Source organism: Panthera pardus, unplaced genomic scaffold (assembly GCF_024362965.1).
Source record: "Panthera pardus isolate Hobbes unplaced genomic scaffold, ASM2436296v1 HiC_scaffold_3, whole genome shotgun sequence".
In the NCBI taxonomy this organism is placed as follows: domain Eukaryota; kingdom Metazoa; phylum Chordata; class Mammalia; order Carnivora; family Felidae; genus Panthera; species Panthera pardus.
The window spans coordinates 50,320,061-50,347,027 of NW_026526876.1; the positions used below are offsets into that span (position 1 = coordinate 50,320,061).

Sequence of the window (26,967 nt, forward strand, 5' to 3'; positions counted from 1 at the left end):
CGGCGACGGGGCGGGGCCTGCGCCCACGTGATCCCCCGCGCCCCAGAGGCGGAGGCAGGGGCGGTGGCCGCGAGCTCTCGCCCCGTGACTCAACCGCCCCCCGGGGTCCTCCACGTGTGTTTCTAGTTCTGAGGCTGTCTGGGCGGCTCGGGTAGCTGATTCATTGTCTGGCAAGGCTCTCTGCGGGGCCCGGCTGGCGGCCCAGCGGTAAAGCACTGTCGTTCCTCAGTTTGAAAAAGCACCTTGTTGGTTAGTGAAGGGAAGATCGAATCCTGCTTTGAAAACTGCAATGATGAGTGCACGGGTATTCCTTTATGATTTTTACCCGTAAAGAATAGATGGATCCTGGACGCTCCTTTGATAGCTTCACAGCGCTGATGAGTGATCATCTCTCTCCCCCAGAACCCGGCAGCTTCCATTTGGTACCCACCCCAGAAGATGAAGGTATTTAAATTTTAACTTAGTAAAGCAGGCTAACTCAAATAAACCCAACCCACGTATAAACCTCCAACGTGCTTGTGTTTGGTTCTGCCACCAAGCCACCCAAAATCCGCTTTCCCTGTACTTGCAAGCAGGGCAAAACATCGGTGTTTGGAAAGCAGGTCATCATTATTCTGAACCCACCTGGGCATATTTTTACTTTTATTTTTTTTCCCCTGTGCGAACTACTGTGAGTAAAATACAAAAGTCCAATGTAAACTTTTTCAAGTCTTAAAGCAGTTTGCTTATTAGCAAGTAGTGGATTAATTATAACTGGCTTTATCTTTCACTCTTGCCTCAGGTGTTTTACAAGGAAACCACTTTTTTTTTAAGGTTTATTTATTTATTTATTTTTTCAACGTTTTGTATTTATTTTTGGGACAGAGAGAGACAGAGCATGAACGGGGGAGGGGCAGAGAGAGAGGGAGACACAGAATCGGAAACAGGCTCCAGGCTCCGAGCCATCAGCCCAGAGCCTGACGCGGGGCTCGAACTCACGGACCGCGAGATCGTGACCTGGCTGAAGTCGGACGCTTAACGGACTGCGCCACCCAGGCGCCCCTTAAGGTTTATTTTTGAGAGAGAGCACGCGCACACGCGGAGCTAGGGAGGGTCAGCGGGAGGAAGACAGAGGATCTGAAGCGAGATCTGCTCACTAAGCAGAGCCCGATGCCAGTCTGGAACACACGAACTGTGAGATCATGACCTGAATGTAAGACGGATGCTTAACTAAGTCACCCAGGTACCCCCAGGGAAACCATTTATAATAGTTATCCTTTATTGGGCACAAATCATTGGTGGGGAGCCTTACTGCATTTTTTCAAATCCTCAGTGGCCCTAAGAGTTAGTATTGGAATTTTACAGATGAGAAAACCAAGGTTAAAAGAAGTTGTAATTTGTCCAGGTCATAGAGCTGCAAAGCAGCAGCACCAGGATTCAAGCCCACATGTTTCACATAAAAGTCCTTGCTCATTTCACTAGACCAGCTATTTGTTATCACCTGTTCTCTTTTCATAACTAATTTCATTCCTCCTCTTTAGGCAAAACTGAAATTTGTGTAGCATATAGTTCCAAATGACATAAATATGCTAAATTCAGTATGAATCCGTTGACAAACCAAGTTGATGTCGCCACTGTTATTTAAGGATGGGTAGTTACACAGAAGAAAATAGTAAAAAAAAAAAAAAAAAAAAAAAAGAAATAAAGTCAAATGAAGGGACTATATGAAGGATCAAGATGTGATCTCTTGTTTCTGCCTGGATACTTTGTTTTCCTTTGCCTGTGGATTCCTACATCTGCTAGACTCAGCACAGGATGTCAGCCTTCCATGACATGTTAGATGCCAATCCTCCCTTGCTTCAGCACTTTGGCCTTACGTCTAACACAACATTTGCCACACTATTTGTTCCCTTACTTTATAGCCACTGCTACACTCTAAGGGCACAGACTGTTATTAAGCTTTGTATTCCTCACCAAATATATCATGTTTGTTTAAGGAATATTTGGCAGGAGTTTGTAACATGTCAGGCAGAGCCGGGTCCTTCCAATGTTGAGACATAGTTGATATTACCCCCATTTCATACATGAAAAAACAGAAGCTCTGAGAAATTAAGGAACCTATTCGAAGTCACACAGCTGGCAAAGAGGTGGCACCATCACAACTACCTCCAGGATATATAGTGTCAAGGATGTGTTTGCAAGAACAGAGAAAAATCACATGCTTGTAAGTTATTTTTTCGCACCTTATAGCAAATGGTCTCCATTTGCATAAATTCTGAAGGTGAACAATTTGTCTCATTTAAAATACTTAAGTTGGAATCTACCTGTTCTGACTTTCGAATAAAAGGCTGACAATAAAGGAAATTATTAAGTGTAATTCAAATGCTACTAAGCTAAGATTATTTAAATTATAGTACTGTAGTAGTACTGATAATAACTAGCAATCTTCTCAGATGCCACTCTAAGTACTTCACATGTATGGAGTTGATTTTTTATTCCAGCTGTACAAAACTAGCAACTAAGAAAAATCTGCTAAGAGTGAATAGTCTCCATCACTATATAACCTTAATTCTTTAGCTTTGGCAGAGACCTGTTTACTAAATGGATACAGGGCCATAAAACCTCAGGAAAGACAAGCTGTAAGAGAATGCAGCCACAGGTATATCAAGTAACAGGAACATTCTTCCTTATCAGGATAAAGTGTTTATCAGTTTTCGAGCAAAGTAATCTTGAATGGAAAGAGACAGGAAAGGGCATGATTAAGTGATAGAAAATGGAAGAAAGAAAGGGAGAGGCTGACCATAATCTCGCAGTTGCAACACTATGACAAATAAGGTATAAGCTATCTTACCAATGAGGTAGAAGGATATTTAATAGACCAAAGAATTTAAAATCCTAGGGAACTTGAATAATCAGCCACAGAAGAGGCTGTTTGTTGTGGCTCATGCCACAAAATGCCATCAACAAAGTAAGAAATAGTAAAATAAAGAGAGCAGTAGATGGTTTAATCTTGGTAGACAGCCTGTGCTGCTTCTTGTCTAGCACCCTCCCCTCCTCAAAAAGTGAGGGTGGAATGGGTGGTGGTGGTAGAAAGGGGCATTCAGTCTCAAGGCTTTACTTTTTTTTTTTTTTTTTAATGTTTATTTATTTTTGAGACAGAGACAGAGCATGAACAGGGGAAGGTCAGAGAGAGAGGGAGACACAGAATCTGAAGCAGGCTCCAGGCTCTGAGCTGTCAGCACAGAGCCCGAAGCGGGGCTCGAACTCACAGACTGTGAGATCATGACCTGAGCTGAAGTCGGACGCTTAACCGACTGAGCCACCCAGGCGCCCCTCAAGGCTTTACTTTTAAATCTGGTTCCAGATGACTCTCCACAGCATACATCACACCTTCCTTCATACTTGAAGGGAAAAATCCTTAAGAGTTCACCACATTTGGGTGTTAATTTTAGCATAAGCTTTTGTTCTTCTATAAGAAGTATCTCTCTGGATTCAAACCACAGAAATGTCAATGAATGTTATTTCCATTGTGTAGTCAGTTAAAAGTCACCAACAAATTGAAATTTGACATGATGCATTGATAGTTTAGGATCATTTTTCATCAGTCCCATGTTCTTGTAGTTGCTTTCAAATGTTACAGGTGATTACAGGATTTGAAGTATTCCATGAAAACAACATTCATGCTGGGATCATTAAACTCCATTTCTGATAAAGTCTTTTAGAAAGTTGGTTTTTAACTTTTGTCTTCAAGAGCTACTTTCTTCTTGCTGTTCTGACCAGTGACCTTTTTCCTGTGACAAGAAAATTAGAGAAAGTTGAATCTAACATTCTAGATATACGTACTGTCTAAAACTCTGCCAGTTTAATAAACGTTTCCTGAAGCCTACTGTATAATCAAGTACATGAGGCACTAGGAACACAAGGATGCATTAGATGTGGTTTTTGCCCTTTAGAAAACCACAACCCCCTAAGTAAGACAGAACATCACAGGAAACCACACTACAACATGGTATAAAAGACAGCCTGACGGTGGCCTAATAAGGGTTCACATTGATCAAGAGCTAGATACTACTATACGTGCTTCATATGATCAACTCAGATAATCTCCCAAACTTATGAAAAAGATTCGATTATTACCCTCATTTTATGAGGCAAAGTGGTTGAGTAACTTGCTGATTATCACACACTGGTAATTAACGTTAAATATGAACCCTGACTGTCTGATTTTAGAGTCTGATGAATCCCATCAATTAGGTGTTTAACAAAGAAAAAGGAAAAAAGTTTTGAGAAGATAACCAATGTTTTCCTACTATAGTTTAGTAATGCAAAGCTCCTGGATGTATACTAACTCATTTAATCCTCAACCAACCTTAAGTAGCAGAGTTGGCAATGATTTACATACTTATTTCCATCAGACATAGGGGTAAGTGACTTGTCCAAAGTCACTAATACCCCAAGAAAAGGTGGTATTAGAGCCAGTTCTTCTGACTCCAAATCCAATTTTTCCCTCCACTGTACCAGATTGAGTTTATAGAGACTAAAGTCAGGTCCACTGGGCAACAGGATTCAGGTTGATATGGAAAGCTGGGCCTGAAGATATGAACTTCAGCGTTATCAGCAAGGTGTGGGTAGGGTCATTAAAGGAACATCTAGTGTTGGGTCTAGGGTCATCTAGGGTCATTAAAGAAACACCAAAAAGGTGAGCAAGGGTCAGATCAGGTGTTGTTTACATGCTCTATGAAGAAGGATGGCTTTTAAATGTAAGGACAATGGAGACAGCCATAGCATTGTACATGGGGGGCTGCAATGACGAGATTTATACCAAATGTCCTCAAAGTCTCAAAGCACAGCTTGAAGCTTTAACACCTCAAGTGTAAATGCTACAAACTTAAAAAATCAACAAAGTATAATTCTTTAAAATACTGAAGTTTCTTATTAACATTCAACATACCCAGCATCTTATACTCCAGTTGATTTCTGACTTTTGTTAAAACTTGCATCAGCTGTTGCTCAGTGCCTGAAGAGATTACATTTCTAATTCTTGCTTTAAGATCAAAGAATAAGGTTCTGATGCATACACAACAGTTATGATACAGCCCACCACAAGAAAACGTCTAACAAGACAGGTTAGGTGACCAAGGTGGCCAAGCAGGGTGACTGTTTCTACCAATCCACTGGTTTAAGTGTTACCCAGAACTGCTGTCACAAAAAAATTTAAAAACGTATTAAGAATTAACACAAATAAGTACAAACAAAATGTTTTAAGTTTTCAAATGACACTTTTGTAAGTTTGTAGCATTTATTCTTACCAAGTTATTAAAGCTTAAAACTTCACTAAAACTTTGGGACACTGTGTTCACTCTATATACTTGAACCAAACATCACTTTCTCATAGTCAATACAAAATGTCAAGTAAGACTTAGAAGGAAAGTGCAATGCCAGTTTTCATGCCTGTCTCTTTTTTTTTTTTTCTTTTTTTCTTTTATTTTTTAATATATGAAATTTACTGTCAAATTGGTTTCCATACAACACCCAGTGCTCATCCCAAAAGGTGCCCTCCTCAATACCCATCACCCACCCTGCCCTCCCTCCCACCCCCCATCAACCCTCAGTTTGTTCTCAGTTTTTAACAGTCTCTTATGCTTTGGCTCTCTCCCACTCTAACCTCTTTTTTTTTTTTTTTTTTTTTTTTTCCTTCCCCTCCCCCATGGGTTTCTGTTATGTTTCTCAGGATCCACATAACATGCCTGTCTCTTTTATATGGCCTAAATGTTACCTGTCCTTAAAGACAGTTCTACCTCCTAGAAGCTTTTTGTAATGACACCAATTCAAAATATTTCTCATCTCTAAACTTTTATTTAAAAATTATTCTCTAATTTTTTTCATGTATACTAATCTCCTTTCCCAAACTCTAGGAAAGGGGCCTCATTTTATATTCATTCATTTATGCAAGCACCTGGCAGGAGAAAAGGTACTTGGTAAATGCCTACATTTTGTATATATTATATGTTAACTGGTACCAGTAGAATTTGAAGTGTCATTTTCCTTCAATAGTGTGAAGAGTAGCATTGATTAGCATGGTTTTGACTACCTCTATCAAAAGGTAGTCTTGTGTGTGCCAAAAAAAAATCAATGCTTTAACATCCTCATAAAACTCAGCTAAACCACTACAAATTTACCCAAAGCATACTTTTTAGAGGTGTTACAGTGTGCTTCAGCATAAGCCTAAGATCGTACTGAAATCCTGCCTGAATACAGAGCTTCAGGGACGACTCCATCAATGTGAGTCAATAGCCCTAACTGCCTCAGCAAAATGTCCTGGTGTAGGCTGTGTGGAGGTGGTGGGCAGTGCAATCCTAATTCAAAGTGAACTGAAATCATACTTTCAAAGATAGAAAAAACCTGAGTATTAATATACAAATACAGAAAAATTCCAAGATTGAATCATCCAAGTTCCCAAATCACAGGCAACCTAAGATGTATTACTTTTATCACATTCTATATAACAGACTGAACCTATCAATTCTACCTCAAAAAATTTATCCTAAGGAAAAATAGCGTCTACTATATGACAGAGTCGAACAGCAACTTTTCTCATCATATACTTACTGTTTATTCTTAGCTTTTTCTAAGAAATATTTTGGAGTTGTACTAATGCTCTCCCTTTCCAATGGCTTCTTAATCATCTTTTTCTTTTGTTTGCTGAAAGTTACAAAGAGAGGAAAGAATTAAATTCAGTGGAACTTAATCAAAAATAGCTAAAGCTAAAACTGGTTTTGATTCTTGATCATAAAAATTCACTTTTTAATCTACTTACGGGTTTATGATGACACTGTATCCACTTTAAAATGCCAAATTACCTAATAGCATTTAGAGAGGTAACCCAAAGGGATGATAAATTCAATTTCTTAAAAAGCCACTGATTATGATTAAAATATGTCCTGTGTCACACTTATAGCCTGTGCCAACAAGCATTACAGTTTGATTTTGAGCAACTGTTTTCTATTAGTGCTATGAACTAAAATCAATTCTAAGCATATTTCGTCACTTACATTGAATACTTTTTTAAAAATCTGAATACTTAATATTTCAAGAATGAAAAAACTGACAAGGGAAGAAGATATAACATTCACAGATATTAAAAAGGAATTAACTTTTATTTTAAAATTTCTAAAAGTAGTAGTATTGCTAGAACTGTAATTGTAAGAGTGTGAAAGCAAGAATGCATACAGAGAGAGAGAAAGAGAGGGAGAAGATCTAGGTAAATTCAAGACTGTACCTTGGTAGTTTTTGGAAACCTTTTATGTATTCTGGTACAGGACATCCGGCCTGCTGTATAACATTGGCAACACTGAAAAAGGAACCCATAAGCATAAATCTGTATAAACCCATAAAGCATTAAAGTGATGTTTATGCATTAAACCCTCTGTGCAACTCAAGAGGAACTAAAACTACACAAAAGAAACAAATGCAGTATAGTGTTCTGCTGTAAATTACCACCAGATGTAATCACACTGAATTAGAACTATCTGCTGGACTGAAATCCATGTGACGATGAGGAATTTTATCTAGCAGCTATTTCTCAACATTTATCAAGCCCTAAAAAGCTACTAAACCCGATCCTGGATGAGGCACGAACTAAAGAAGGCACAAGCTTCAATTTATTAGATACTAGTGCTTACCTATGCACTTGGCATTATCTTAGGCTTTTCACGTATATAATAACTTAGTCAACATACACAACAACCCTTTACTAATGAAATACTATCATTATCCCCATTTCCCAGATGGAAAACTGAGAGGCATAGTTATGTTGATATGGAGGTCATCATATTCACATGCTTGGGAGTCTCACTGAGGAGACTGTATATCAATCTAGGCTGTTGGAATATACTACTCTACACACGAACTTGTGAAAAGTCTGCTCAAAGTGAATCCAAGGCTGCCAGAGCCAAGGTTCAGAAGGCACAAATTGAACAGATCAAAGTACAAACTGCCTTTGGCCATAACTCATTTCTTAGAAATGTGAAGTGCTATCAATTATCGTGAGTCTAAATTCACTGTAGGCAGCTAAAATGTAGGGAACTCTGCTTTTATTTTAAAATCTATGATGATGGGCTAAATTAAGACCCAAGGTTCTAAAAGTATATCATATGTTACCCAGGCTTCAAGGGGCTGCAACTGAATAATACTGGAATATATTACTAAAATAGTTTTTCCTAGGACTAAACATAAAATTCCATATGCCCCTAAGATTAAAGGGAAGGATGCACCATGGTTAAGGGATAATTTTGACTGGGATGACAAGACTCAGGGGTTAACTTTATTCACTAAACCAAAAACCTCACTATTAAATTATAAGTAATATTAACCAATGGCTATTGGGAGAATCCTGAGTCTGAAATTTAACAACGAACATTCCATTATGAATACTTCCAAAATCTAATAATGGATAGGCAAAATCAAGGCCCTTTGATCATTTTTCCCTTGGTCATGGCTAAAATCTGGTTGACTAACACCATAACAGAATTTGGGACCTGACCATCTTGTAATTATCTGTTAATTGTGTGTGCATATACTTATGAAGTGATCTTGCCATCTTAATACTAAGTTATTTTTCCTAATTTACCTTCTTAATAATGGCTTATCATCCTCAGTGAAAAATGTAACAGCTTTTCCTTTATGCCCTGCTCTTCCAGTTCGACCTAAGGAAAAAAAAATCAGACCATAAAAACACTTTTCTGGGGAAAGGGAACTTCAAGATTTACATATAAGTCACTGGCTTTTCACTAAAATGAGCACTAAAAAAATAAGCACATTGGAAGAGAACAGGAGGCATTAAAATGAGTGGTGCCCAACGGTGGTGGCAGGGGTGGGGACAGGAGACACAACTCACCGATCCTGTGGATATATTCCACTGAGCTGGTTGGAAAGTCATAGTTGATCACCAAGTTCACACCTTTAAAATCAATCCCTCTGGCTAGCAAGGCTGTACAAATAAGAACCCAGATTTTTCCAGCTCTGAAGCTGTGGACTGTGTTATCTCTCTGTTTAATAAAACACGTGTTATATGTTTTAGTACCACTCTGGGAACAGAAAACAAGTACTTCATAAATTTCATGCCAATATTTTAAAATTTAGTCGTTCTTTATCATTTTCAAAGTACACATTTGGCTTTACCTGTTGCTGTGTTCTCTCAGCATGAATAACATCCACATTTATACCTTCATATATGAGCTCATGAAATAGTTCTTTAGCCCTTTCAATGGACTGAACAAAAACAAGAACGGGTGGGTTGAAACCCTAAAAGAAAGGCAAAAATCAGCACATATAACCCATAATCAAGAATAAAATCACAGTATTTCATATGATTTTAGTTCATAAAAGCACCAAATTCAATTTAATGCACTTTTTATTGCCAATTTCTCAGATCAGTGGTCTACACCTGCCGTCATCTTCACCATCCATTCTCAGCTTGAACTCTTATTTCATCTTGCTAATTCCAATAATATCTAATTAATCCCCTTTACTCTTTTACAATGATAGATGCCCACTCCTTAAAACAATCATCTCTTGGCTTCTGTGCCTCAGAGATTTTTAAATTCTGCTAAAATGTATTAACTCTCTTTTTAATTCATTGTTTATCCTAATTGTGGGTATTCCTCCAAAGCTTAGTCTTTGGTTCTCCGGTCTCTCAATATAATTCCTATCTTATTATGTTAGACAGAATCTGTTATCAACTACCAGCTCTAACCAGATGTTTACATTTCTATCATCAAACCCCACATCTCTTTCAAACCAGCTTTCTATATTTTCAACTGCTGTATTAGGGCTTAACCTTTTTTTTTAAATTTTTAAATTTTTTTTTTTTTTAACGTTTATTTATTTTTGAGACAGAGAGAGACAGAGCATGAACAGGGGAGGGGCAGAGAGAGAGGGAGACACAGAATCTGAAACAGGCTCCAGGCTCTGAGCTGTCAGCACAGAGCCCGATGCAGGGCTCGAACTCACGGACCGTTGAGATCATGACCTGAGCCAAAGTCGGATGCTTAACCGACCAAGCCACCCAGGCGCCCCAGGGCTTAACCTTTTTACTTTGGTTCACAAACTCCCCTTTCGGAATCTACCGAGGCTATGAAGCTAATAGGCAACCATGCATTCACACAAAATCTGACATATCATCAGAGGGTTTACAGACTTCCTAAGGACCAGACATGGCTAGAGATCCCTGATGTATAATCTCTAGGTTGAGTATCCATGTGGAAAACCTTAAATTTCCTAGAGCCAAATGATATCTTTAAGAATATTGATGAAACTAATGCACAAGCATCATGTGCCAAGCACTATTGTAAGCGCTATATTTCTATTAACTCATTAATACTAAAACTATTCCCTGAGGGAAATATTATTATTTCCATTTTATACAAGACAAAGGCATGAGGTTAATTTGCCTAAAGCGAGAATTCCAGTCCAGGTAGTCTGGCTCCAAAGTTGAAGCTCTTCACCCCTTCTATAGTCACTAGGTACTTGCAAACACCTTTCCCTTTCATCCTCCAACTACTCTTAATTTTCCACCACTGAGGCTGTCACCCTCATTTCCCTCATTTATTTCCTCCTCATCTCTAAGCAGCCTAATTTAACAACGTACTAATTGGTTTCCTTACTTTTAGTCACTGTTTAAGTAATTTTCCTTAAAATTCATTTCCTTAAAATGTCTGGTGGTTTCTCTTAAGGTGACCCCTACTTTCCTGTCCAACTTGATCTTTAATTCTCACCTTAAACTCTTTGCCTTAGACAGGTGACCTCTTCATGAGTCTCCCAAACCCACTGTGTTCACGTGCACTGCTTAGACTTTGCTCTAGTTACTCCTCCAACCACTAACTTCCCCCACCCTTTTATCTCACAGATCCTTCAAGGCCCACAGTAGTAGCATTTCCTCCATAAGGCTATCCCCAACCAATTCAACTCTCCCTCTTGGCCCCAGGAAGACTACAGGGATGCTTAAGAAAAACGCTTTTATGGGGCGCCTGGGTGGCTCAGTCGGTTGAGCGTCCGACTTTGGCTCAAGTCAGGATCTCGCAGTTTGTGAGTTTTAGCCCCACATCGGGCTCTGTGGTGACGGCTCAGAGCCTGAAGCCTGTTTCAGATTCTGTGTCTCCTCCTCTCTCTGCGCCCCCATGCTCATACTCTGTCTCTCTCTGCCTCTCAATAATAAATAAACGTTAGGAAAAAATTTTTTTAAGAAAAACCCTTTTATGACACTTTATTGCAAACTATCTTACACAACTATATTTCTTTTACCCCTAAAAAAGAACAAATTCTAAGGACAGGGCTTAGGATTTCTATTTGTTTTATTATTCCCTGCCCTGACCCCTCATAGTTAACTTTTTAACTATGGCTTCTACTCAATACTTACTGAAGGGATAAAAACAGAAAACCGTACTCAGTGTCCTACTCGTTCTACAGTGCTCCAGTTCTATAAGAAACCAGCAGAAGGATGGCGGGAGATGAAGGGAGCCAATACAGATGTGGAAGATGTGGAAAAAAGAGGCTTTCAGGGCAGGAGGTAGGTCTTTTCCTAGCCCACCCTGAGCTGGAACAGAAAACTTAGCATATTCTAAGTGGTGAGCCTCCCAGCCTTGGGACAACAGTTGACCTAATGTGCTTACAAATTTACCACTGGATTACTAATATGATATAGGAATAGTGCTCAGCCTCCCACCAGTCATCTAAGACTTGATGAGTTTCATCCAAATTCAAGAAGATAGTCCAAATATACCTTTTTAACAAGTTCTCTCATGGCCAGAAGCTTCCCAGTCTCAGACCCAACAAAGAGAAGCTCTTGTTCTACAGTCTCCACTGCAGAATTCCTGAAAGGAAAACATACCTTGAAGATTGCAAGAACCAATTTTTGTTTCCCCACAGCCTGAATTCTAAATAAATGAAAAAACTTACATATAACCCCCAAAGAATCAACCTTTCCATTGTTAATATAAGCATTTAATTATTTATACCTTAATCTGAAGACAAAATAAACCCTATACCCAAGGGGGGACTTAACTCACAACCCCGAGATCAAGAGTTGCACAATCTTCCAACTGAGCCATCCAGGTGCCCCAAAGTTATTTTTAAATGTTTTATTCTAACTATAAATGTTATCTAAAGAAAATTTGGGGCACCTGGGTGGCTCAGTCAGTTAAGCGTCCAACTTTGGCTCAGGTCATGATATCATGATTCGTGAGTTTGAGCCCCGCGTTGGGCTCTGTGCTGACAGCTCAGAGCCTGGAACCTGCTTCAGATTCTGTGTCTCCCTCTCTCTCTCTGCCCCTCCCCTGCTTGCACTCTGTCTCTCTCTCTCACTCAAAAATAAACAACCAATTGTCCATAATTCTACCATTTTAGAATAAATTTTGACATTTTTTTGTAGTCTGGTCATAAATTTTCATGTATTTAATTACAAAAAAATTCTAAAAATAAAATTACTGGATCAAATAATTAGAACAATTTTAAGGTCGTTATTACTTGTCTGAGCTTTTTTTCTTAACGATTAGCAAGTTTTTTAGTAGACAGTTGTGGGGGAGGTATCTTAAGGCTTTATAAACATTGTAGGATGCTGTAGTACATTACACTATGTCATAAATATTTTTTCCCTTCTGTTGTCTGCCTTTATGGTGAATTTGTTCTGCTTTCTTTTTTTTTCTCAAGTTTACTTATTTTGAGAGAGAAAGAGTTATTTTGTGCAAGAGTGGGGGAGGGGCAAAGAGAGAGGGAGACCAAGAATCCAAGCAGGCTCTGGGCAGTCACTGCACAGCCCAATGCCGGGCTTGAACTACAAACTGCGAGATCATGACCTGAGCTGAAACCAAGAGCCGGACGTTCAACTGACAGAGCCACCCAGGCGCCCCTACTTTCTTTTTATATAACAGAAGTTTTAAGTTTAAAGTAGACAGGGTATTTTTTATTCTCCCATTTGGCTTTTTTTTTTTTTTTTTTTTTTTTTACTTAATATGGTATTATAAAGAACTTTTTCATAATAATTTTCATACTTATCATTTCTTAGGTTGCACAATATTCTATCAAGTGGCTATAATTTCCTACAACTTTTTTCTACTAGTGCACATTCACTTAGCATAAAATGCTCCCCCAAGTATTTTTTTAAAGGAATTATAAATCAAGGGGCTTGGTAATATCAGCTTTCTCCTCTGTCGTCCTACTTAATTAAGCCATCCAAGAAACTAAATCCCCTGGGTGGCTACAGAACTCAGGTCATGCTTTGTGGATGGGAAAAATCAACTGAATGACAGAAATACTAACATGACAACTTGAGAATCTCCCCTTGGATTATTCTAAAATAGAAAATGCTTAATCAATCTTGACTTTAAAGAATTCAGTAAAACTTTCCCTGTTATTAATCTAAGGCCAAACAACCTATCTCCTTGAATCTAAAAAAGAAAGGACTTGTATTAAAAAACCAAAAATCAGTGGATAACACAGAAGAACAATTACCTTGCTCCAATGGATACAGTGATGACATTGTCCAGGTTGAGTTTGCACCACTGCTCCACATCATATGCAAAAGTTGCACTGAACATAGCTCTTCTGACCTTATGGGATGTGCAGGCCAGGAAAATGGAAGCCAGCTGGTCTCTGAACCCAGTTTTGCCATCTTCAAACAGTTTGTCTGATTCATCTACCACCAGCCACTCAACACTAAGAAATAACAACACAATTTGTGGGTATTGAACTGGAAGATCTAAGACGCTTCACTAAATTGTGGGGACACAAGAAGTCAACCCATTATGCTCCTTCTCAGATCCACACAGCATACCAGAAAAAGGTAAAATAAAAATCAGCAGGAAAAAGGTAAAAACAAGATAAACATAAAGTAGTGTTCTATTCTGTTAGCCTCAAAGAAAGGAGGTCCCATTAGCAACAACAGAGCTTCACATAGACCTTATAAACTCCATCACCACTGCTGAAAGCTATGAAAACATCTAAGGGAATTCTGTACTAACTACTTATCAGAATCTGTAACTTTCTTCTAGACCAGACAGTTATTTTCCTGTGTTTAATAAAAACCATGTTCTCAGCACAAACACTGACTAGAAGCTGGTAGATTGCAAGCTCCAAAAGGCAATAATACAAGCAATCAAGGACAAAATATAATCAACCAAGTGAAAATACACATAAGAGAGATTAAAATGTTATCTGTACCTTGTTAAATCTATTCCTGGAGGATCCTGCTTTAATAAGTAGATTAGTCGATTTGGAGTAGTCACAAGAATATCTATAGGAGAAACAAATAGTACAGATTGTAAAAGCAAGATTCATTTCCCTCAAACTAGGGAATTAAGTCTCCTGAATTTCAGTGAATAACCTGAAGAGGGGAGAGGAGGGGGAGGTTATACTCGCTATCTTACTACACCAACACAAGTTCTTTCTTATTTGTAAGCTAACATATATATTTTTTTAATCCATCATAGCACAAATTATGCTTACTCTCCTTTTATATTTGATCTGCCTACTCAACTTCTAAGAAGCAAGAACACTATAATCCAACAGTGTTATTTTCAAATACTTCATTTTGTTTTTCAGAAAAATCCTTTCTTTAAATGAAATTTTACTTAGAAGCTCAAGATGAAAGACAGGTAAAAGCTGGTTTTCTGACTGATACAAGGGTAGGGATGTGAGCCATTCTTACCTGCAGAGTATTTCCACGGCAGATTAAAAATCAATAGTATAAGGCAGGGTTTCTCAGCCTTAGCACTACTGACATTATGGTCCAGATAATGTTTTGTTGTAGGGGACAGTCTTGTGCATTGCAAGATGTTTAACAGCATCCCTGGCCTCTACCTACCACAGGTTAGTAGCACCCCAGTTCTGACAACTTAAAGTGTCTCCAGATATTGCCAAATGTCCCTGGGGTGGAAGGTGGGTGGGGGCAAAATTGCCTCTGGTTGAGAATCACTGGTATATATTTATATAACTACTGAGTGGGAATGGGGAGATCTCTTTTAGCTTCTCTAAACACCAAACTGATTGTGTGCATGCCTACATTTTTAAGAACTCTTAGGTGACAGAATATCTGTAATTTGCAAGTCCCTTGTATGCTCTACAGCTCAAACATGAATTCCTTACCAAACTTCTTAGATGATTTAGGTCCAAATTTCTTGGCTGCCACTGCTGCTTTGTGTATCATGTGTATCCTGAATCCTGTTCCCTCAGAGATTTTTACTAACTCTCGGTGAATCTAAAATGGAAAATGATAAAAACATTAGCTGTTAAGATACTTAAATGAGATGTACTGTCTTGTTTACATTATTAAAATAAATCTATTACCAACCCATGAATAAGTTATTTATTTATCTTAAAGTTTTATTTATTTAAGTAAACCCTATACTCAATGTGGGAAATTAAACCCATAATAACATGTACATTAACCTGGAATCTCGGCATTTTCCAATCTGCTATGTACTGTTTTTAGAACATAGTGCTATTATAAAACTATTTCATACTTGGCATGTATTTTCTATTAAGCACATTGGAAGGGTAGAACACGTCACTGTATGTTTTTTTTTTCCTCTCAAAAACTGAGATGAGGTTTCATTCACCTAGGTGAGAAAAATACATTTTAGAGAGGAACTATATATTACCGTAGCCTAAGCTTAAAACGTCTTAGAGCATTTACCAAAGAATCATTAATGTTAAAATCGTTGTTTTAGAACATCATAAAAAGACAAAAAACTTGCCCATGAACAGTAAGATACAGAATAGAGTGCCTGTACAGAATACTTGCCCATGCCAAAAAACAAGGACCTTACTCTTTTTGAGATCTTTTTATTACCCTCATAAAAGAAATGACTGAAGCAAACACCAAACCCATCCTCTTTCAAAGCTACAAGTCATACCTGGTTGGCAAGTTCTCGTGTTGGTGATATAATCAGGGCTCTGAAGCCTTTATTTGTGGGTTGTTTTAGTTGCATCAAAATGGGAATGCTAAAAGCCAAAGTCTTTCCAGATCCAGTAGGAGCAGAAGCCAGAAGTTCTCGACCCTAAAAACAAGGCATATTACATATAAGTACATAAACTTTTCAGAGCGTGGTTAAGTAATGCAACCAGCCACAGAAATAATAAAATAATCATAACGAATGCAGTCATTCATATTCCCACTGCTAATCTAACTTTTCCCACATTTGCTTTTCTAACATCATCCACCAGTGCCCCAGTGGAGTTTCTGAGCATTGCCACCAAATTCCATTTGAACTGGGTAAAGAATATGGATAACTAAAATCCAAAGATAATTCAAAACCTCAAGTATTTCCATTACTTCAATTTTTCTTTTGCACTAAACTCTTATCAAAGCAAAATTCTAAAACCAACTTTTCCCCCCAATATCAGTATTGCTCAATCCCTAGGGAAGATGGTTTTTTTTTTTTTTTAAGTTTATTTATTTATTTTAAGAGAGAGCGAGTTAGCGAATGAGTGTGGGGGGAGAAGCAGAGAGAGAATCCTAAGCAGGCTCCATGCCGTCAGCACAGAGCTCAACTCGTGGCTTGATCTCAGGAACCATGAAATCATGACCTGACCTGAAAATTAAGAGCCGGACACTTAACCAACTGAGCCACCCAGATGCCCCTCCATAGCGAAGGTTTTAATAAATAACAGAATGGCTGAAGGTAATAAATAAAAACTGGCAATATCCTGAGTGACAGTAATTTATGTGACAGTCTTCAAAAAGTCACTATGATTTTAAAGCTTTAAGTTGCAACAGAAATAATCTTAAATGAAAATTAGAAGCAAATTTACTATAATGTGAGTCAACATCATTCAAAAGTACTCTCACTTCAGTTCCCAAAGAAAACAGAAAGGACAAGTATGGATGAAAAGGTAACACATATCTTTTAGCTACCAGAACCGAAAGGCCATCTTGGCTACCTGGGGGGAAAAGTCAGCTCTCGTTAGTACAAAAAGAAACCTCAAAAAAATTTCATTTCCAAAACTCTTAAATTAATCCATACCTCTATCAACCAGTAGATAAACAAATTGTGGTATTTTCAAACAACAGAATTCTACTCACAAATTACTGATCAATGCAACATGGATAAATCTCAAAAACAATCTATGCAGAGTGAAAGAAACCAGAGATAAAAAAATAAAAATAAATAATGGACGATACCACTTACATGACATTCTAGAAGAGGCAAAACTAATATACATGCAATAGAAACTAGAACAGTGGTTACCTCTGGGCAGGAGTGAGGACTGAATGGAAAGGGCACAGAATTTTCTGGAGCAACAGAAATGTTACACATCCCCACTGGGGTGACAGTTACATAGGGTATGCCTTGTTGGAATTCACTGAACTGTGAACTTACAATGTATGGATTTTATTATATAAAGTATACTTCAATAGCAAAAAGTATTGGGGAAAAAAAAGTCAGGCTGTACAAGAATTCTATATTTCAGAAATAGTTCCTGGGAATTATAAATTAATCAGGGATGAATAAACAGAACAGTCCTTATCCTCAGAGGGTTTACACTCTAGAAAAATGCAAAAGGTAAACATAATTAGTATAAACATAAAGTGTAAGATAAATGTGGTAAGAAAAAGAACACACTGAATACCTTGGAGAACTGGTGGTAGAGGAAACAGGGTTGGTAAAAGAAAAAGATCATATCGAATTATAGTGATATGGTGGCACAGACATTTGAGATGGACCTTAAAAGTAAAGGGAGGATTTCAACAGGGGGAGATAAGGTAGAAAGGAAAACTTCAAATATGGAAGAGAATGGGCTAATACACAGAGGAAGGAATGTTAGAGGCATCATAGACCTTCATACTCACATGCAGCATAACTGGAATGGCTTGCATTTGGATTGGTGTAGGCATCTGGAAGCCTGCATCTAGAATGTTCTGAAGTAGTCGAGAATTGATTTTATATTCCTGGTCAAGTTGCTGAAATGTAGCAATTGGGTCAGGAAGATCAGTTCCTTGGACATGAATTTTGTGTTTATTCCGGAAGAAGTTTATCTGAAAAGTGAAAGAAAGGGGTCACCATAACTATGGTCATATACTTTATAAGATGTTATAAAGCAACAGTAACAGTTTCCAGCATAAGCTTTAGTAGCATGAAACTTTTTGGTGAAATTCCAAGCACTAAAAAATACAGATACTAGATATATTTCATGCCCTTTCATAGACAGAAGACCTTCATAACAATAAAACCCATCCATCCACTTTCTTCATATTAATGTGTCAATACCATGAGTAATGTGTTATTCATATTAATATGCTACCATGATAATTATTAACTTGTAATTTTATATAAGCTTCTAGAAGGCAGAAATTGAATCCATCTAGTATTTTTCTTTATATGCCACTTAACCACGCAAGTGCCAATGCTTTTTGATGATTTACTCTAAACTCTACTTATTAAAACTGAGGACCAAAAACAGAGTCTAGAGTGTTGATTTGGTTTATTTTCCATTCTCTGATAGAGAGCCAAATTCTGGATTCTGGGTTCCTGAAGTGAGCTGAACAATATTCTCCATCTGTAACATGGCAGGCGTGCAACAGACATGACAATGATATATTTGTTGTTTTTTCTGTATTCTACTCCCCCTAGTCCCAAGGTATAAAATAGGTTTCTTAAGAATTCTAACTCTCAAATCCCTGTCAGAGGAAATCTTTCTAAACCAGCTTAACAAAGAGAAGAAAGGGGGAAAATTTTGTTTATCAAAGGGGATATGAAATTTAAAAAGATTCATTCCAAATACATTATCAATCTTGAAATTTGAACAGGTCAAAAAATTACATAGTATGTAGTATATAAATATAGTATACTATATAAGAATAGTATGTATGTGTGTATACACACATACTGTATTCACTTTTACCAACAGAACACTCCAAGGACAAGGGAAAATTCACTAGGTCAGAAAATCAACTGGGGCTAAGACATTTTTCTAACCTTTTCTTTTCTGAGATTCTCCAACTTCCCTGAAGTTAGTTTATTTTCTCTTTTAATTTTTTTATCTTCAATTTTTGCTTCCACAGATGATATCCACTGTATAGAACCTTCTTCTTGAGAAGTAATTTCTAAAATATATATCAAAAAATTAAAAGATTTTAAATGCAACATCCCTTTTTTTCTTAATGTTTATTTATTTTTGAGAGAGAGAGAGAGAGAGTGAACATGAGCAGGGAAGAGCAGAGAGAGAGAGGGAAACAGAGGATCCAAAGCAGGCTCCAGGCTCTGAGCTGTCAGCACAGAGACCAATGTGAAGCTAGAACCCATGAACTGTGATATCATGACCTGAGTCGAAGTCAGATGCTTAACCAACTGAGCCACCTAGGCGCCCCTTAAGTGCAACATTCTTGAGTGTAGCAAACAGGCCATAGCTTCACACTAAAGTAAAGCACTAGCTAATACAACTAGAGAAAAGAAAGTAATAAGAGGTATAAAAATTGGAAACGGAGAGGCAAGTTCTCTGTTGGTAAAATCAGAGCTCTGAAGTTATTTCAGCTGTGTAATATGTAGATGACTGTATACTTGAAAACAACAAGAGATCAAATTGAAAATACTTAAATAACAGATTCCAGGGGCGCCTCTGTGGCTCAGTCAGTTAAGTGTCTGATTTTTGATATCAGCCCAAGTCATGATCTCATGGTCCCTGAGATTGAGCCCCATATGGGGCTCTGCAATGACAACTTAGAGCCTGCTTGGGATTCTCTCCCCGCCCCCCTCTATGACCCTCTCCCTCTTGCTCTGTCTCCAAATAAATAAAAACATTTAAAAAAATTTAAGAGAGATTTCAATGAGACAACCAGTTTTTCTGTATGTAACCAGTTAGAAAATAAATACTATGAAAGAAAATATTTCACTTATAATAGCAATGAACACAGCATAGTAAGGACTACTGTAATATAAAGATAGCCATTCTCACTATAACTAAAATTAGTTTAACGAAAAGTCATGACAGGATTGTTTTGGAAACCAGACTAGCTGACTTTAAAATTCATGTGGCAGACACCTGGGTGGCTCAGTCAGTTGAGTGTCTGACTTCCGCTCAGGTCATGATCTCATGGTTCATGAGTTCGAGCCCTGTGTCGGGCTCTGTGCTGACAGCTCAGAGCCTGGAGTCTGCTTCGGATTCTGTGTCTCCCTTGCTCTCTCTGGCCCTCCCCAGCTTGAGCTCTCTCTGCCTCTCAAAAATAAACGTAAAAAAAAATAAAGTTCACATGGCAAAATAAATATGTAAGAATAACCTTAAAAATTCTAAGAAGAACAATAAGCAAGACCACTTCTGGTATTTCTTTAAAAATTTTTTCACTTCACTGAGGCACAATTGACATACAATAAATTGCATTTATTTGAAGTATAAATTTGAGAGGCGCCTGGGTAGCTTAGTCGGTTGAATGTCCGACTCTTGATTTCTGCTCAGATCATGATCTCACGGTTCATGGGTTTGAGCCCCGTGTTGGGCTCTGTGCTGACAGTGCAGAGCCTGCTTGGGATTTTCTCTCCCTCTCTCACTGCCCCTAGCCCTCTTGCACTCTCATTCTCTCTCTCAAAAATAGATAAATGACATTTAAAAAAAAGTATAAATTTGAGGAATTTTGACATATGTATACACCTGTTAAATCATCACCCCCATTCAAGCTATACCCATCACCACCCCAAATTTCCTTGTGGCCCCTTTTAATGCACTGCTCTATCCCTAAGCAACCACATATCTGCTTTCTCACTAGAGATAATTTGCTTTTCTGGAATTTTATATAAATGGAATCATGTAATATATGCTCAATTTAGTCTGGCTTCTTTCACTCAGAATAGTTATTTTGAGATTCATCCATGTTGAGCATGTGTCAATAGTTAACTTTTTTACTTATACGTAGCATTCCTTGTATGGATATACAAATTGTTTATCCTTCACCTATTGAAGGACATTTGGCTCATTTCCAGTTTTTAGCTACTGAAAATAAAGCTGCTATGAACATGCGTGTAGAAGTCTTCGTGAGGACATAGGCTTTCCTTTCTCTTAGGTAAATTCTTGGAGTGAAATACGTGCATCATATGGTAGGTGTATGTCTAACTTTTTTTTTTTTTAATTCCTTTGTCAATTTCTACCCAAAAAGCCTACTGGAATTTTAACTGAGTTTGTTTTACATTGATTCTACATTATCATTTTAGGGAGAAAATATTTAGTTGAACAATCAAAGCATGATATGCCATGGGGCACCAAGGTGCCTCAGTCAGTTGAGCGTCTGACTCTTGATTTTGGCTCAGGTCATGATCTTAAGGTAGTAGGATTGAGACTCTCTACCTCTGTCCCTCTTCCACACATGTGTGCATGTGCTTTCTCTCTTTCTCAAACAAAAACAAAAACAAAAACAAAAACATGGTGTGCCACACCACTCTGCACTATGCCACATATGTGCTAAGTTATATTTCTGGTTGCTTAACATTTGAATCCTTTTCCCAAATTTGTGGCTGGTCATTTTTTTTTTTTTTTCTTTTAACTAATTTTGGTGGAAGGCTTTGCAGTCAGGGAAGTAAAACGACTGTTATTGTAACACTGTAACAGCAAAACTGTGGAAACAAAGTAAATGTCCTTATACAAGGACTTGTCAAGTCAATTATGTAATAACATCCCTACAATGTGTAATGGCATACCCTATACTATGATTCAATGAACACAGCAGTGGACTTCCTGTTGATACAATGTTTCTGGTGGACAATTCCAAAATACCTAAATTTAAATCTATTTGTTAACACTGAAATTCCATTTCTTTTTCTTTTAACGTTTATTTATTTTGAGTTTGAGAGAGAGAGAGAGACAGAGGGAGACAGAGGGAGACAGAGAGAAAGAGCTCGCCAGGCATACAAGCAGGGGAGGGGCTGGGGGAGAGAATTCCAAGCAGGCTCTACACAGAGCCCAACAGCCCAACGTGGGGCTCCATCTCAGGAACATGAGATCATGACCTGAGTCGAAATTGAGAGTCAAACGCTTAACCAACTGAGCCACCCAGGTGCCCCTGAAATTTCTTTTAAAAAAAAAAAAAAAAATTTTTTTTTTTTAACATTTATTTATTTTTGAGACAGAGAGAGACAGAGCATGAACGGGGGAGGGTCAGAGAGAGGGAGACACAGAATCTGAAACAGGCTCCAGGCTCTGAGCTGTCAGCACAGAGCCCGACGCGGGGCTCGACCTCACGAACCGCGAGATCATGACCTGAGCTGAAGTCGGCCACTTAACCGACTGAGCCACCCAGGCGCCCCTGAAATTTCTTTTCTAAGAATTTATCAGATATAACCCCCACATACACACAAAGATAAGTGGAATAGCATTTATTGCCAACACGATAATAGCAAAAGTGAGGAAACAAACTAAATGTCCATCACAAAGGAATTTGTTAAATTGATTATGGAATGTACAATGGGATACTATTTTGTTAAAATGAGAAAGGCAGTGCAATTCCTACTGGTTGCAAACAATCTCCAAATATGTTGTTGTTGTTTTAACAAAGTGTAGGAGGAGGAAGGGTTCAGAATAGAATAACATATACAGTATGCTATTATTCAGGTAATAAAAGGAAGTATAATTATAATGAATACATATCTTTACAAAAATACATAAGAAAATGATTAATAGTGGTTGCCTCTGGAGAAATAGGGGACTAGAAATAGTGAGAAGAATGAGAAGAAGATTTGCTTCTAACCACTGTATAACTTTTAAAAACCATGTATAAGGATTTATTTTATTGAAAAAGGTAAACAGCTAGGAAACTTAACAGCTATAACGAAGAAGATACAGTACAGAAATAAACAACCAAACCTATGAAAAATAGGCAAAGAGTAAGAACAGATGGTTCACAAATGTTGAAATGTGAATATCCACTAAAGCATAAAAAAATGCTCAACCTCACCAGTTATCAAGAAAATATAAACAAAAAAAGTTTCATTCATTAGATTGACAAAGAATTTAAGACCAGTAGTATCCAGCATTGACAAGGGTGTGGGAAGTCATTTTTCAGTATATGTTTAGAGAAAGAAGTGAGCATACTCTTTCAGCCAGTGATTCCACTTTTGGGATGCTAATTACAGAAATAACAGGACCTATGGAGCACCTGGGTAGCTCAGTCCTTTGAGGACTCTTGATTTTGGCTCAGGTCATGATCTCTAGGTTCGTTAATTCAAGCCCCAAGCCAGGCTCTGCACTGACAGCTGACAGTGTGGAGCCTGCTTGGGATTCTCTCTCCCTCTCTCTCTGCCCCTCCCCACCCTCAAAAATAAGTAAATAAACATTTATTTAAATTTTTACTTAAAAAAAAAAAGAAATAACAGGACAAAAGGATATATGTACAAGTATCTTTTTTTTTTTTTTTGGAGAGAGAAAGAGAGTGTGAGTGAGCAGGGGGAAAGGGGCACAGAGAGAAAGAATCTTAAGCAGGCTCCACACTCAGTGCGGAGTCCAACTTGGAGCTCAATCCCACGACCCTGGGATTATGATCTCAGCCCGAAATCAAGAGTCGGAGGCTCAACCAATTGAACCACAAATATCTAAGGCCCTCCACAAATACCTTTATTGTAACAATATCTGTAATGGGAAATACCTGGAAACAACCTGAATGCCATTAACTAATGGAATGACAGTATATTGTCTGACCTTAAGCCTGTATTAATATTTTTGTAATTGAAAAAAAATAATAAAGAAGGAAAAAAAGAAACCAAGAACTAACCTGAAGTCATCATCTTCCTCTTTTTTTTGTTCTGCTCCCTCTTCCTTTCAGTTAGGCTTTCTTTTTTCTCTTCATCTTGAAGCGGGACAGACTTCTTGTTTCCAAAGAAGTCCAGTCCCTGCAGCACCTCTGAAGAATCAAAGTCATATTTCCTTTTTCCTACCTAAAACCCAAAAAATTTAAAAAGCAATCTACCGACTGACATTGCTTTCACCCAAGCAGTATTGGCAAGTAAGGATGTGGGTATAATAACTCACCATCTTTTTTTACCTTTCACCAAGGGTGAAAGGTGTTTGTTGAACTGACAAGTGTGTTTTGGGCAAATAGAACACAAGATGACAACTTTCCTGACCTTTTAACAGTAATAATCATAATAGCAATTAACACATATATGCTTATCAGCATAACATCTATATGCTGTCAGGCAGATTTCTAAGCATGTTTTGTATATATTAAATTACCTCAGCCTTCAACAACGGTAAGAGGTAAACAGCGATATTACCAATGAAAAAATTCTCAGCATTTGGAGGTCAAACAACTTGACCAAGGTCTCAAAAGTATTTGGACCCCAAAAATCTGTCTCAGGTTCAGACTGTTAACACCATACTGCCAGAGAAAGGTGAAACACACGTGTCGCCCGATGACAAGGTTGATGCTTAAGATTTTCCATAATCGGGCCCCAACTAACTTCTCCTGGCTTATCATTCACCCGCCACTTCCCTATGTAAGATTCCCCATTTCTAAATCACTCTTCTCATAGGTAACTTTACACGCCACGAGGGTGTGGGAATAAAAAGACCCATGCCCACTAAAGCTATACGCACGGCAAACCAACCTGGGTAGACTACAGTGAAAGAAACTGTTCTCTTCATTTTGGGTTAATTCTGTTTTTGAAATCCCTTTCCACCAGTTTTGGAGAAATTGCTACTTTTGAAAGGATTCTAATTGTGCTTTGAATAAACTAGAAACCGGTGAGGGGGCAAGGGTCTCCGTGCCAGGCCCACCTAAGACTATAAGAGGAGTAAGAGTTCACTCGGAAGGCAGGACTTGACCGGATAGGTCTGCGCTCGAACCCAACGCAAAAAGAAAGGAAATGCCTCACGACCAGGCCACGGCCTCCGCGTGCCGGCTCTACCAGTAGCCAGATCATTTTCGGGCTCCTGCGCCTTCTCTGTTACTCAGACTTGTTGCTCTGCGCACAGTACCTGGAATCGCGCCGCGTCCGCCGAGAAACGTCTCACGTCGAATTTGGCCCCCACGCCAAGCCGGCGAAAGAGATCGTGAGCATCCATTTTTACCCAGACAGCTCCGCGACCGCAGGGCGCCTGCGCAGAGAACTTCTTCTCCTAGAAAGTCTGGGGCCCGAGCCGTGGGCGGAAGTGGTTGCCGGGGGGGCGGGGAGGAGGGGGCGGAGCCTGGCGTTTCTGAGAGGCTGGATCGTATAGCCTGTCTTTGTTGATTAAAAAAATTATTTATCAAGATGCTCTTATGCCGGGCACTGTTCTAGACTTTTATGGGTAGTTTGGTGAACGACACCTTAAGATTCCCCACCTCAGGAAACTTACATATAAGTGGAGACAAAATTGTTAACTAAGCAAGATAATTTCGAAAGTGAAAAGCGCTGTGAATGAAACAAGTAACAGTGTAATTGATAGAGAAAGGCACCGGGAGCAACTTCTAGGCAAATTAGTCAGGTTCATTCTGAAGAAGTGATATTTGAGCTAAGAGAAGGCAGTCGTTCCCAGATCCGGGAACAGCATTCCAGGTAGAGGAAACATGTATTTGAAGAAGGGGGGAAAAAGGTTTGAAACATTGAGGAAATAGAAAGGTCAGGGTGACTGGAGCCAAGTTGCAATGAGGAAATGTAGTACAGATAAGGTTGGAGGGACAAATAGAAACCAGATCTCATTGAGTCGTATAAGGAGGTCATAGTAAGGAATTTGGATTTTAATCTAAACTTGCTGTGAAGGTATTAATTATTATTATTATTTTTTTTTGCTGCGAGAACATGATTTAGCATACTACATTATATTTATTTTCTTCATTGTATTTGTACTGTACAAAATTATTCACTTATGCATTGCCTCTCCCCGTCCTAGAATGAAAGTCCATGAGCACAGGAATCTAATTTGCTTCACTGCTGTATTCCCAGTTTCTGTGCACTCTTCAATAAATATTTGATGACTGAATGAGTGAATGTTTTATAAAAGATTACTCTGGCTATTTAGAGAATGGATGTAGAAAGGCTAAGACTGGAAACAGGAAGGCTAGTCAAAGTAGAAATGATGATGGTGGCTTAGTTTAGGGTGGGTCTCTGTGTGGATAGAGATGAATGGATAGATTTGGGATCTATTTGGCGGTAGAGCTAAATGCACCTGATTGATTTTATGTGGAGGTAATGGAAAGGGAGGAATCACACAAATCACTCCGAGGTTTTTTGCCTAGACCCCTGGGTAGATGGTATGCCATTTACTGAGCTAGGAACCACTATGGAAGAACAGGTTTTTGGTGAGGATGAGGCATAGGAGTGGTGGTGGTGGTGAGGAATTAATCGCTATGTTTTGGACATGTTAAGATACCTAATTGACTTTAAGCGGAGAAGTCTGGGTAGGTAGTTGGTTCCCTAAGTCTGAATCTCAGGGAGAAAGGTCAAGGCTGGAGAAATAAATCTAGGAGCCATCAAAATATAAATGGTACAATGGAATACTATCTAAAAAGCATTTAACTTACTAAAATTGAGTTATACATATTCAACCAAAGAGTGTAAGAAATACTTTAAATAGTGTGGGTAATTCCTTTACATTCAAGGAAAGCAAGTGTGGAGTAAGCATGAGATGGGGAATGTAAATCTGCTGTATTCTCAGATGGAATCAGCCCCCCCCCCCCGCCCCATTTCCCTCTCATAGAAGGAGAATCGTGATGTTCAACTTGTGTCCACTTTTTAAAAATAAGTATTTTTCATGAAACCTGACCCATAAGTGAAAGCCCGAAGTACTTTATCTGTTGCTTCATGAAAATAATTTATCTCAACATGGGAGGAAAATAATTGACGTAGAGCTTATTAGGAAGTGAAATGTTGGCCTTCAATTTGGCACATAAATATGGTCATAACTATTTAAAAAATCAATGTGTGAAACCACAACTACCATACTTTATAGGAGATTTAAGGAATTTCCAAGAATAATTCTATTTCATGAATTTTCTTCTCTTCATGAATTGACTTCAGAACCCAATCCCTATGTAAG

At 38.4% G+C, this 26,967-nt stretch overlaps 1 protein-coding gene and 1 long non-coding RNA gene across 3 annotated transcripts; one reads left to right on the forward strand and one right to left on the reverse strand.

Moving 5' to 3' along the window:
* Positions 1-27: 27 nt before the first annotated feature.
* On the forward strand, positions 28-12,485 carry LOC128774262 (uncharacterized). Its single transcript, XR_008418809.1, has 2 exons — positions 28-444; positions 11,446-12,485. It is a non-coding gene; the product is annotated as an uncharacterized LOC128774262 (long non-coding RNA).
* Positions 3,165-25,055, reverse strand: DDX52 (DExD-box helicase 52). 2 transcript variants are annotated; one of them, XM_053893008.1, is made up of 15 exons: positions 24,928-25,032; positions 23,723-23,851; positions 18,951-19,078; positions 17,825-18,010; positions 15,888-16,031; positions 15,118-15,229; positions 14,194-14,266; positions 13,486-13,689; positions 11,759-11,849; positions 9,160-9,282; positions 8,876-9,026; positions 8,609-8,684; positions 7,259-7,330; positions 6,589-6,681; positions 3,165-3,770 (listed from the first exon to the last, which is right to left on the reverse strand). In XM_053893008.1, exons 2-15 carry the CDS (start codon positions 23,733-23,735, stop codon positions 3,713-3,715), a joined length of 1,524 nt encoding a protein of 507 aa, XP_053748983.1. In that variant the 5' UTR covers positions 23,736-23,851; positions 24,928-25,032; the 3' UTR covers positions 3,165-3,712. The 2 variants fall into 2 exon arrangements, with proteins under 2 accessions (XP_053748983.1, XP_019279558.2); XM_019424013.2 differs by having other exon boundaries at positions 3,166-3,770; positions 23,723-23,885; positions 24,928-25,055.
* Positions 25,056-26,967: the final 1,912 nt, after the last annotated feature.